This window comes from Alosa sapidissima, chromosome 1, assembly GCF_018492685.1.
Source record: "Alosa sapidissima isolate fAloSap1 chromosome 1, fAloSap1.pri, whole genome shotgun sequence".
Classification (NCBI taxonomy): domain Eukaryota; kingdom Metazoa; phylum Chordata; class Actinopteri; order Clupeiformes; family Clupeidae; genus Alosa; species Alosa sapidissima.
In genome coordinates this window covers 55,580,447-55,594,405 of record NC_055957.1, presented here as the reverse complement: position 1 = coordinate 55,594,405, position 13,959 = coordinate 55,580,447, and the positions used below count along the sequence as shown (strand labels likewise).

Below are 13,959 nucleotides of genomic sequence, written 5' to 3'. Positions count from 1 at the left end.
GCAGGATTTATATAAAATTCTTCAACAGAAGGCCTGCCTCGAATGCAGGCTTGTGGTTTGCGCAGCCTACAGTAAGTAGGTCTAGTGAGTTAGGAGTCCTCTAGACTTCTTTTCAGCTATCTCAGAGGTGGAAAGTTGCATTCGTTGGGGGCAGGGCCGGGTTAACAATTCATAGACCCTTGGGAACAAATGTCTGATGGCCCCCCCTGCCCCCCAGCCAACGTGAATCGGGCGGTCAGTTAATAGGCCTATCGTGAAGATTTGTATTGCCATTTAAGGAACGAGCACATCTGTGAGGCCAAGCCTCACCAAGTAGCCCGTTTGTTTACAACTAACATTACATTTAATTAAACTGCTTATTTGCTATGCCGAAATAGTTTCAACATTTTGAATATCAGTGTCAGGTGAATTAGGAAATGCCTTATGGCTGAAAGCTGCTTGGGATCCCCCCTGTCAAGCAATAACCATACAAAAAGTTAAAAACAGATGACATGATGCGCATCACTGACATAATGCGCAAATAATATAGCCTAGATATTCCAATATATTCGAATACATGTGTTTATTTTAGAGGGGATATTCGAACGTCATTTTTGAGCAATTTTGACAGCCCTAGTCCACTGTAGGCTACGCCAATCGTCTATTAATACCTTCCACTAACCCCGGTGAGTGGGGGTCGCTATAATGCGTGTGAAATAGCACCATTGAGTAGCCTATGCGAATTAGCCTTAAAATCGTTCCGGTGTTGTGTGCCTTCTGGTTTCTCCACCTACTGGTTTCCTTGCGCGTGCATGCGCTGCAGCAGTTGTCAGACATTCACAAACAAGTTGTTTTAGGCGGTTTGAAGTCGCTTTTCATACGCCATGAGCGCTCGGCTACATTACAGCCACTCGGACAAAAGACAAGTAAAAAATATATATTTTGAAAACTAGCATTAAACTGGATTCGATCCCGCAAAAGCAACACACGCGTGACTCTCTCCATCCTGATTCCCTACTCTTTGAGCCAACTAATATGTTACGCGAATCAATTAACTATTGTAGGCTACCATTAATTAATAATGTAGGCAACACCCAGGTAACATGTTGTCCAGGCTATCTGAAACAAGCGGTTGCCTCTCATCTACAACAACTGGTTACGTTGGGCTGCTACAGTCGTCAGTGCACTGTGCACAGTAGGCCTATGCTACTCTTTGTGGTTGATCAACTAAAAATAAAAGATGTATTTGGTGATGACGTTATTGTAGGCCTAGTAGACCTAAATTCTGAGAAATTAAATGGTACGAGAAACGATCTACATAGCGCACCAGACCGCGATGTCTTCAAGGGTTGAATGAAGGGAGTTTGCACAAATTAGTGTATTTTTCAAGTCAATAAACATTCTTAATTTTCGAATGTCTTTGTCAGGGAACATCTGACTTTTAAAAACCATAGGCCTGGTAGTCGCTCAGACAAGGAGTTATAAGATAAAGGCAATACCATTTGTGTCACCTAATGCAGTTCAGTGAATTAGCAAGATACCATCAGAAGCCAACAATCATAAAGCACCTGTGCGCGCGCGCGCTCTCTCCCCTGCGCATAAAGCTGTCTGCGTGTTGTAGGCTAGATTTGCGTGAGTTCTTTCTATCTGCTTACTTTTGTGAGTTGCGACCACCTAGGCTATGTTATAGACGTTCTATGAGGTACCAGTGTTTAGCTGTGTCACAAAACAATAAGCTTTGTCAGACTACTTTTAAAATGATATTCAGGGCTATATACATTTTAAACATTCGGGGCTGAAGACCCGACAAAGCCTTGCGTTAATTCTTCAGGTGGGAAGTGTCAGGAATTTTCATACGAGAGACGCTCTCATTGGTGGTTAGTATATGAAGTAGGGAATTGACAGCAACATATCCAATCACATTATGAGAGATGCTGAATTTAACATAAACTGCGATGTTTGATTTTAAATGAATGTAAATTTAGCCGGGACTGTAAGCTGTCACACGTGGGTGCTCGATGTTTTCAGTGGGTGCCCGAGAGACGGAGCATCCACGGTATCGGCGCCTATGACAAGCGTATCTCGCGGTTGCATCCATTACAAACAAACATGCAATGTGAACGTCTGGGATTGGGAAGAGCACTAAATGCTCTACTGAATAAGTACGAAGTCAAACCTTTAAATGAAAAACACTCTTTAATAATCAAAAAAATAAACCGCTAATGAAGTAAACTTGTGACCATCAAAAATCGTTTATCGCCTGTAACTCCGTGATAACAGGACGTAACAGGAAGGCATTTGGCTGAGCAACGGAGGTTAATATGCTCTATATTTTGTCCAAATGATGTCTATCATCGTTGCACTCGGAGAAAACCAGAATGTTTAATGCGTTTCTTCTACGGCTGCAAACGGGATTCACTCGCAGTTAACCAAATATTTCTTTATTAGGGCAGGGCAGGCATATTTCTGGCTATTAAATTATTTCTAAACCAGTCTGCTAAAGTTTGTAGTGAAGTCTGTGTAGGGTTTTCCAGGCTCCATTTCTTTTTACGAGACACCCTGCTCACTTGAGCCATCTACCGGTTGTTTGGGTTGTTGCAGAGTCACACTGGGAAAATACAAATTAAAGTCGCGTGATACCGCGTGATACCGCGTGATCCCACGCGCGGACCGCGAGTGAAGCTGGCCAAGTCGAAGCACTGCCCACTGTACGTTGAGTTGACATCCAAATCATGTCATTCGGATGTGTTTTGAGAAAGTTCAATGTTACCGTTTTTAGTCAAAGCTCGTTAGCGTGGAAGTGAGAAGGGCATATTATTTTGCCGCTACAAAATGCTATTTTTATACCTCTTCTACAGTTCCAAACAACATTACACTTACGTGGTAGTGAGTACACGCGGTTTGACTTGCGTGGATTTCATACTAAAACATTGCGTACGCGCAAACCTGAAAAGTAGCGTACGCACAAAAAAATCCTGATGTATGAAACTGTGCGTACGCAGCATTCCACACAGCTTTTCTTTGTACATCCCAATGAACGTGAAATTAAGCGTACATGCACGAGCATTACACTCCACCCTCTCTCCTCCCTCAATCACACTCATTTTAATATGCTCACTACAAGGACATTCGAGAGCGCAGACCTCTGCGAAGACAAAATGGCCTATCCCGCAATATTAATAGCAATGAAAACTCATCTGTGAATCCATTCATACTCAAACCTGTTGCAATTTGAAAAGTTTAATAATTGAAATCATTAAATGAATAAAAGTTTACTTCCAGCGAATGCGAGGTAGAAGTGCTTATCTGACGAAATGGCAAGAATCTTATGTCTTTATCATCTGTAATTAATTAATAACAAAACAAAAACAGTAGTGGCAGAGCGTGGCAGTGGCTAGGCTGAGACCGTGGCAGAATTATTGGTCAGTCTGCAAGTAGGTGACAGGGTTCGCATAACTGGGTTGAATGCATTTGGACCATGACAACATAACTGCATTTATTAAAAAATCATTAAATAAATCATGTCCAAGTACCACGCATCGTGCACCCGAATGGAATGAACTCAGTTGATCCAGGCCACCTCGCCACAACATTACGATTTCTGGATCATATCCCTATATGTGTGACAATAATGCAAATGCTTACTCAAGGAAAGTCAAAGTAGCCATGCAGTCAATCAGGGAAATATCTTATATTCGCACTTATTAGTCAGCCTTTCTATTCACATGCATGATCCTGTCCCATATGTATTTCTTTTAAAATGAAAACTATCGGAGATATGAAGGGAAAACACTCGGCAAATGTTAAGGCATGGGCAAATGCGTGAAGCCGACCCCATTTATCACAGGTTTTGTGGAAAGCTCTTCAGAATCTGAAATGTTTGATAACCAGTCATCAACAATCGCGTAACCAAATATCAGGGCTGTGTAGGCTATGTTTCACATTCCCTTTTAATTCTTATCCTCTAATAAGTCTACAGTTGTCATCATAGATAGGTTGTTGCATAACTTAGTAGAATTTGCGCATGTTGCATGTCCAAATTTAGAAACAGGCCTATTTTCGAAGTGTTATCATTTTTAATAACCCACATTTCACAATATACTGTGCAAATAAAGGCCTAGACTCGCGATCATATAATGTTGTTGCACTGCATTGCCTCTAAGTGTCACCAACTGACGATACACATTAGAAATTTGCGTACGCCAGACATGAAGTTTGCGTGGAGGACCGCACATTCTCACGTTCAAGTCAGTCTTCGTACATCCGGACGTGAGCGTGAGAAATGGCGTACGCAGCATTTTTGTGCATACGCAAGCTTTGTACATGAGGCCCCAGAAAGCTAGACAGCGAGAACAGAGTTTTATATAACGATACAGGGGCAATACCACGCAAAACTGTCACGTCCGTAACGCCAACTAAATATGGATGTCACAGTTTTGCGCAGAATTGCCCTGGACCTCTTCTACATATTCTGAGACAGGCCATTTTTAAAAGCGCCAATTTGAAGCACCTCTACTAGACAAAGCATATATTTTGATCAAGCATAGGGTAGGCTAGGCCCATTCAACAGTGAACTGAGACCACATTTTTTTACGATTTAAGAAGGCAACATGATTAATCCACCACAATCTCGTTAAGCCTACATGCATTCACTGCCCAACAACGTGATGTTCCTGGGTTTCCAGGATTTCGGGTCAACATAAAAAAAAAAAAAAAAAAATTAAATTAAATTTGCTGATTAATGGGTTCAAGGAACCAGCTGTGAAATATCCATCCTTGTTTCAGCTCAAATTTGATTTTAAGTTCACGTTAAGATCTTAAAAATAGCCAAGGCTACTCAGTTTTCTCCCCAATTACTCTTATCTTGCCTTATTTCTCCTCGTTTCGAATGTTGCCTTTTAGGCTACTTATTTTATTTTAGGGCTGGGCGATATGGACCAAAACTGATATCCCGATATTTTGGGGCTGATTGGCGATATACGATATCGATACGATATTGATATTTCAAACAGAAAGAGCGAAGTGCTTCATATATTCACTCAACACAACAATTATGACAACACAGCCGGTTTTAATTATATTCATTTCAGACTGTTCTAACAGAGCTGTGCAAAAAGGTGTAAACAATAACATATACCAATAGGCATACAGTTGCTCTGAGGGCTGTGCAAATAACAATATTCGGTCGACCCTGATTGGCAACACAGGCCTACAGCTTTACAATAAAGGTAACACAAAACATAGGCTACCGTTAAAAGCCAATATAATAAACCAATTGGCATACAGATAGAGCTGTGCAAATAAGAAAAAAGTAGGCTTCACAGCATATACCTGTTTGTAAATATTTAACTGCACAAGGAGTAGGGCTGGGCGATATGGACCAAAACTGATATCCCAATATATTTTGGAGCTGATTGGCGATATACAATATATATCGATATTTTAAACAGAAAGAGCTAAGTGTTTCGTATTCACTCAACCAGTTTTAATTATAATGATTTCAGACTGCTCTAACACAGCTGTGCAAAAAAGTGTAAACAATAACATAGGCCTACAATAGGCACAGGCTACAGTTGCTCTGATAAAGCTGTGCAAATAACAAAAGACCAAAAGTTGACCCTGACTGACAACGGAGGCCTACATTGTACTGCACAATGCAATATTTTGGGCACAAAAATATTGAAAAACCTGCAGTTGTGTCACACAATGCAGTTTTTTTACCCGTTAGGGTTTGATAGGGCCTAGATGACAAGCAAATGTAGCCTATGATGGCCTAGACATGTTGCTATCAACAACAAAAATAGTTTTAAACAATTAGGCTACTTAAACAACGTAACTGAGTCACTCATGAAGAGTGTGATAGACGCTACCGTTTTGTATGCGTTCATTTTTTCATGTTCCGGTTCGTAAGAAAAATCCCTATGCACGATTGAATGGGGTTTCAGGAATCATAAAAAATGATGCCCCTAACTGCTCGCGAGTCCCCGCGTGCATATCCTCTTAATAAAATCAGCATGTAGGTTGTCTCCCTGAGGACTTTAGATCTGCTACTGTATATCGCTAAACGCAAGCATTCATCAGTGTATTTAAATTAGCTAGGCTATGTACCAAAAATGTCATTTTACCGTGAGTCGAAGAGCTGTAAACAGTGTTGTAACTTAAATCTGCGTGTACAAAACCGCTTGGAGCTCCATTGGAATTTTGATTTCACAACGAGAATTCTCGATCTAGCCGTTGATGTGCCGACGGAATAGGCATCAGCACCAACCTCTGATCAAGGTAAACAAAATCTGACTCAGTGTCCGTAATGTTTGAAAGTTTGTAGTGCTGCGAGGGAGAACGTGCACACGCAGGGGTGCAGTTGAGCATCTGAATGGTCTGAACACAGAAGAGCAAGTGGCTTTGATAAAATGGCCCATTATTTGACATAATACCGGTATTACAATATTGTCTCAACTACATATCGTTTTCAAAAATATATCGGTCGTAGTCGTAATACCGATATATCGCCCAGCCCTATTTTATTTCACATTAAACATTAGGCCTAGGCCTACAACTAGGCTCCATCCATCCATCCTAATATTATATATACATAGGCCTACATACATACATGCATACATAGCCTAAACACGCACGTTAAACATTATGATGCTCCGGACCTTTGCTTGAGGAAATTTTCCGTAACTGGACCTCGCCGAAGATTAATTGAATACCCCTGGTCTATTCCATAAAATGCCTTTACCTGATGTCTAAAAACCCCTCTGGTATTTAAAATTTTGAGGGAAAGTGGCAGATTATTTCACAATATGTAGAAAAAAGCACTTCTGGCTGCATTGTTGACTCTGGGCACTTTACAAGAACGGACACTGGCCTTAGTATTATGATTATGCTGTGTATGAACCATTTATATACGAGTGTGTAAATATTTGGGAACAGAGCCATTTATGACATTAAACATATGATTCAACTTTAACTGCTCAACTCTAACATGTACTGGCAGCAGTCCTACACTTTTGAAAGCATCTTTACCAATGTGGGTCCGGGGGGGGGGGGGGGGGGGGGCATTTAATAGGTAGCGGATAACATTATTTTGCATCACCTGCAGTCGGTTTTTGAGTTTAACTGATAACCCACAGTACCAGGCAGAACATGCATAATCAAAATGACATTGAATTAGTGACACAACCAATATTTTTTTGATAAAAAAATCCAGATGCCTTGTCCAGCGATACAGGAATTTTAATTTACCGCCACACTTTGATAATATTTTGTCAGCAGATGTACAGGTTAATGACTGCTCTAATGTTAACCCCAGATATGTGGCACTATTTCAGTGCCATTACAAGAGACCTTTAGTGCATTTGTTCTAGACAACTTCCTTTTTGTTCCAAATAGAATGGACTCAGATGTATAGAAAGCCTGTTGTCTATGAGCCACTTGCTAACACTATCTAATTCATTAGAGTCTTCTCAATCTCACTGATATCACTCCCAGAGACCAGTAATGCAGAGTCGTCAGCATATAAAAGCAGCTTACATTTCACTGCAGCTGGCATGTCATTGATATAGATTAAAAATAAAAAGGGGCCGAGGATTGAACCTTGGGGAACCCCACAAGTGATATACCGAGGTCCCCTCAACATCACAAACTTGAGTTCTTCCAGTGAGGTATGAGGTAAACCATTTTACAGCAGTATTTCTGAAGCCTATACTTTGCAACTTTGATAGTAGTATTGCATGATTTACTGTATCAAAGGCATTTTGCAAATCAAGAAGAATCATGCCTACATACTTTCCTTCATCAAAGTTGTGACGGATATAATCAAATAAATGAATAAGACAGGTTTCCGTAGAATAAGCTGCTCTAAATCCGGATTGAAGTTCATACAGTAAATTTTGACTGACAAGGTACTCTTCCACTTGCTCATACACAAGACGCTCAAACACCTTCAATATAGCTGACAGAATTGATACAGGCCTATAATTACCAACATCTGATCTGCTACTCTTCTTAAAAAGGGGGACGACCCTGGCCTTTTTCATGTCGCTTGGAAAGATTCCCTGCCTTAGAGATACATTTATTATATGGTGGAGTACCTTAGAAGTTACATTGGCACTGTCGCTCAGCATTCTGGAAGGAATCAGGTCTTGACCCGTGGCTTTGTTAGCTGACAGTGTGGATAAACACATTCTCACCCTCTCCTCTGAGACAGGGCCAATCTCAAAAGCACCAGGAGTAACATGTTTGTTGTTATAAAAGGAGTTTACAAACGGTAGGCCATATATACCTGACACACACGGCAACTTATCAGCCAGACTGGCAGCAACTGTTGTAAAAAAGGCATTAAAATGGCAAGCAACCTCGTATTTGTCAAAAATCATCTCATCCTCAATAGATTTTGATTTCCCTTTGGAGCCCATATCAGTGAGAACTTTCCAAAGCTTTTTGGGCTGATGTGAGTTTGCAGTAATAGCATCAGCATAAAATTCAGATTTTGTTTTCTGTACCTTATAACTAGCCTGATTACGAAAGTATATATATTTATCTTAAAATCTGCAATCACACCCAAGCAATCAATCAATATTATCGTAATCTCCAATAGCCATAAAATTATAATTATAATTAAAGGTTGGAAGTCACACTAGAAAAAGTTTTGTAAAAATATGATGTGAAACATCAGATTGGCTTTGTAATACATACCGGTGTTGTCATGATGAGATGAGAATTTTGAATCTCAAAGAGGTCATCTACCTCTGTGTCTCCAGTTAACTCCTTACAGTTGAGTCCTAACCTTCCAAACTTTTGTTTCCAGTTTTCATATTGCTGACTACATAGCGCTTTAATAGGTGAAACTAAGAGATACAAATATATGAGATGTACATTTTCTGTTCACACAACACATTTCGTTTCATACTTAAATCTTAAATCATTCTGTTGGTCTGACTATTTAGCATGTATCCATGCTATTACATCAGTAGTAAGTAGGCATAAATTGTCACATTTTCTATGAATTGCCTGAAAAAAAGATCATGAACATCTTCAAAATTGATCACAATATACACAGTAAAATCATTAGATTGTCAACCCTTAGGTCATAAATATTAACCCTCAGGAATATCAATTGTTAAAAAATTATTTTCAAATACATATAAGCGTGCATAGTCAACTATGTTAATTATAAAAGATGATCCATCGAGATATGATATGCAGAAACTGAAAAAAATACAGATACCCACTGTATACTGCTTTCACATTCTGCCAAGGCTCAGTAGATTCCATGAGTAATCGAATGATAGCCAACTCAAAAAGTACAGTTTTCCCTGACCCCGTGGGGGCAGAAGCAACAAAATTTCTATTGGTATATAAAATCTGAAAAAAAGTGTGTATTAATTTAAATTGCAATTAAAATGGAATTACCAAATCATTAAACATTAAACATTAAAAAAGGGCCTCACATCATCTAAAGCATTTGACTGCACATAATTGAAATAGGGAAACTGGCTGAAAATACATCTGAATCTTGCAGCTATGTTCAAGTAGTTAAGGCCTTTTCAGTTTGATACATCTATACTGTTATTATTATTATTATTATTATTATTATTATTATTATTATTATCAGGGCTCCAGACTAACTTTTTTCACTAGGAGCACAGTGGCCCCCAACTGAAAATTTTAGGGGCGCAACCAAAGAATGTATGGGCACACACCGTAAATCTACATGCTAACCATATTCACATTTCTACTAATTTCCACTGTTACTGTACACTGTAAAATACTTTGATAATAGATGCAGAAATTACAATGTGCTGTTTCAAATTGAAAAGTGTCACATTTTATTGTACACTTTTGAAGCTCTGATTTACAGCCTCTTGTCTTCTAAAAGCAACTGGCAGTGGCAGAGGCGTATCAAGCTTTTTAAAAGTGAGGGGGTTCTGGGATAGGGAAGTATTTTCTGAGAGGGGGTGCGGACGATATTGGCGGGTATCTGGCGGAAATTTAAAAATTCTGGTTGCTAGACACACTATTTTAATGTAGTTTGGGAGGGACAGAACAGAGCAAGCAGCACCCTTCTTCTGTGTGGCTCATGTGACATGTAGGCTTACATTATCTACCTGCTATCACTTCATTGCTTGACACTACCCTACATGGAGACATATCTCATGTTATCAAAGAAGAAAACATTTCAGAAATTATGTTTTGTGCAAATGGGTTAGCACAACCATAGCTTTAGGTGAACGGAGATGCAGATCATCTTACTAATTAATTTATTTGTACAAGCCCATGGTCTGCGTTCACGCCAGCAAGACAAGTGGATGTTTTTAAAGCTGTTACCGCAATAGGCTATAGTGTTGCACAGTGTATCGCTACTAGAAAGGTATCATGATGCCTTCACGCAAAAAACGATACGATTTCCGACGTTTTTAGAATTGATACTTTATTAAAATAATAACGTTCTGTGTCTGTGTGAACTGCTGCTCTCACTCTCATGCTCCTTGCACGCATCCAGGCAAGTGGACGTGTCAAGCAGGCAGCTCTGAGTGAGTGAGTGTGCAGCCAACGTCAACATAGTTAGTTCTTTGCTGACAGTCCTCGGCTTGTGGAAAAAACAAAAGGTGAAAAGTGACAAAATAGTGAAGGCAAACCATCAGGTACACAGAGGCCCGTAAATGGTATGTTTTGAAGTTATTCAAAAGCAGTAGCCTACGCATGGAACTTGGCTAAGCACCTCGCAGACATATCCCAACATTTTTAAATAGTTCAAAGAATGACAGGTTAACGAATATGCTATAGAAAACACCACTACCAGATTAGTTCTTCTGTTAAGTTTTAGTCTAGCCTAAGTGAAATCAGGCCTGGATCTAGGCTGCTCAGATTGGGGGGGCAAATAGAAATTTGAGGTGGGCACAATGAAATGTCACAATGTTAACAAACTAACTGGCTAGATCAGGGGTGGGCAAACTGCGGCCCGTGGGCCGGATTCGGCCCGCCAAGCACTTTCATCCGGCCCGCTGAGCATTTCATTTGGTTATCAGGCTGCTCGCTATTTTTTTCCTGCGATATAGACGACGTTGGTTAGCTTTACTGCAAACTGCTTTTCACTCTCCTTAGAGAACGTTTACAATGTCAATGTCAAAACATCATGTTAAATAGAGATAACATCATGTTAAACTAAGTTCTTAGTTATCTCCTTTGCAGCAGATCTAACGTGAACATGCGATCCATTTAATTGGGAACGCGTCTGCACTCACGAGAGGGAGAGAGAGCCGCAGGTTCCAGCTGGCTTGTCATTGTTGATAATTGATATCTCCTTATAAGAAACTTTTAAAAGGAAATCATGAACGCAGCAGTAGTTCCCACTACTGACCATTTAAAAAGTGTGAGAGGGCCATACCGTAGCAGACAGAAGATCATTGAAAAATAAACGTGAATTAAAGCGACTGTCTTAAAGCGACAGTGCACAATTTATACATTTGTTAAACAGCATAAAATTAGCAGTATTTTTAAGCAATTAATATTTTAAAAGAAATATTTTGTCATACTAAATTATAGGCTATAAAAAATGTATTTTTTTTATGTGTGTCGTGGGGGGGGGGGGGGGGGGGGGGGTTGTTGTGCGGCCCGCCGGCCAATTTTCAAAACCCAGTGTGGCCCTTGAGCCAAAAAGTTTGCCCACCCCTGGGCTAGATCACCTTAGAAAGCAACATGCACATTAGCTAAAACTACAGTTAAAGGTCTTTATTTAAACCAGCAAAAATAATCTATATTAGGCTACATCTAGTAGCCTATAACCTTTATGGAAATATAGCTAAGCCCTCTCTACTGAAGTATGAAACAGCAAGTGATGCACACAGTGTGGAATGGTAGGGGAACGCTGCTGCTCCGGTATTTATACTATCCAACCAGCAAATCAGCACCCTCGAAATTCAGACGGGACGAATTAGAAAAGTGTGATTGGCAGATTCAATTGCTGTCAATTAAAATTGACCAATTAGGCGGGGCAGAAGAAATATTTAGGGGCCCTATTCTAGATCCGGCCATGAGTGAAATGAGTATGGTTCTCTGGGATAAAGCGAGAGGCATGTGCATCTGGATGTAAAATTCAGTCGCACACTCTCAAATTTTGGTTGCAAAATGTGACCATTTGGTTGCAGTCTGGAGCCCTGATTATTATGTAAATGTAATGTAAAAATGTAAAAAAATCAGGTTTATAGGCCAAGTATACTTGCGTATACAATGAATGTGGTCTCTGCATTTATCCCATCCATGAATTAGTGAACACACAGAGAACCCAGTCAACACACAGTGAGGTGAAGCACACACTAACCAAGAGCAGTGATTTGCCTTGCTACAGCGGCACTCAGGGAGTAGTGAGGGGTTAGGTGCCTTGCTCAAGGGCACTTCAGCCGTGGATGTGGGCATGGAAAAGCAGTGCTCAATAGGGCTGGGCTATATGGCTGAAAACTGTATCACGATATAAGTATTTTATATCGCTCGATATCGATAGTTATTGATTTTTTTTTAATCTATTTCAGATAAGGACCAGAAGGGGGAAAAAAGTTAAATTTAAACATTTTTATTTTAAACTTAACCTTCCTCTGATTTGAATCACCTCAGTTATCAATCAAAGCAAACAGGGAAAAGAAATAGCAACACAATCATGAAAAACACTCAAATAACTAATTGTGCACATAAGTCTGAATGAGCAGCACTGGTTGAAGCCTGGAAATATTGTAAACAAAGTAATTTGCTAGTTTATCATAGTAAGTCTACTGGTTAGACTGTTCAGTTTCCCCACGTGTGTAAGTCAAAGTCAAAGTCAAAGTAAGAGCAGCAAAATTTGGTTGAAATTGTGCATAGACAGTCAATAAAATACTAGTGCAAAGTCAGGCCAATAAAAGGCTTGGGTAGTTCTGTTTGACCTAAGTAAGAAAGAAAGTGGCATAGTGGTGCAAGTTATGTAAGAGCAGCAGAAGTGTTGTGTTTTCAGGACAACAACAAGTTGTAAAGTGTACAAGTGTGCAAGTGTGCAAGTGGAGTAGTGCAGGCGGCCATTGTGGGTCCAATGTCCAGGATGTTATGTAGCTGAGGGTGGAGGGGGGAGAGGAGGGAGAGAGTTCAGCATCCTTACAGCTTGGTGTATGAAGCTGTTGGTGAGTCTGGTAGTGTGGGAGCGCAGGCTTCTGTACCTCTTCCCAGAGGGCAGTAGATCAAACAGATTGTGAGCGGGGTGACTTGCATCACTCACAATTTTGGTCGCCTTGCTGGTGAGGTGGGTGGTGTAAATGTCCTTCAGGGAGGGGAGTGAAGCACCAATAATCCTTCCAGCTGTGTTCACTATGCGCTGCAGGGCTTTCCTGTTGTATTCAGTGCAGCTTCCGCCCCACACAGCGATACAGCTGGAGAGGATGCTCTCAATGGTGCCTCGGTAGAATGTGGTCATGATGGCTGGTGGAGCACTTGCTCGCCTGAGTTTCCGCAGGAAGTACAGGCGGCGCTGAGCTCCCTTCGCCAGTGATGCAGTGTTGGTGGTCCAGGAGAGGTCTTCACTGATGTGCACCCCCAGGAATTTGGTGCTGCTCGCTTTCTCCACCACAGCACCGTCGATGGTCAGTGGCAGGTGTTGGGTGTGACCTCTCCGGAAGTCAACAACAATCTCTTTGGTCTTGCTGACGTTCAGCAGGAGGTTGTTGTCCCTGCACCACGTGGTCAGATGGTCGACCTCCAACCTGTATTGAGTCTCGTCGCCCTTGGTGATGAGACCCACCAGAGTTGTGTCGTCAGCAAATTTCACTATGTGATTGTTGCTGTAGGTTGCAGTGCAGTCATGCGTCAGCAGGGTGAAGAGCAGCGGACTGAGCACGCAGCCTTGGGGGGCCCCTGTGCTCAGTGTGATGCTGCTTGAGGTATTGTTGCCAACACGTACTACTTGAGGCCTCTGACAGAGGAAGTCCAGTAGCCAGTTGCAGAGGTAGGTACTGA

General features: G+C 40.8%; 1 protein-coding gene across 1 annotated transcript in view; it reads right to left on the bottom strand.

The window, feature by feature from the left end:
- Nucleotides 1-13,959, bottom strand: part of hfm1 (helicase for meiosis 1) — a 361,977-nt gene that overhangs the window by 292,680 nt on the left and 55,338 nt on the right. The window contains exons 5-7 of the mRNA XM_042091457.1: nt 9,435-9,505; nt 9,216-9,348; nt 8,680-8,831 (exon numbers count right to left, since the gene is read on the bottom strand). Coding sequence (XP_041947391.1) covers nt 8,680-8,831; nt 9,216-9,348; nt 9,435-9,505 — 356 coding nt within the window. The remainder of the gene's footprint in view (nt 1-8,679; nt 8,832-9,215; nt 9,349-9,434; nt 9,506-13,959) is intronic.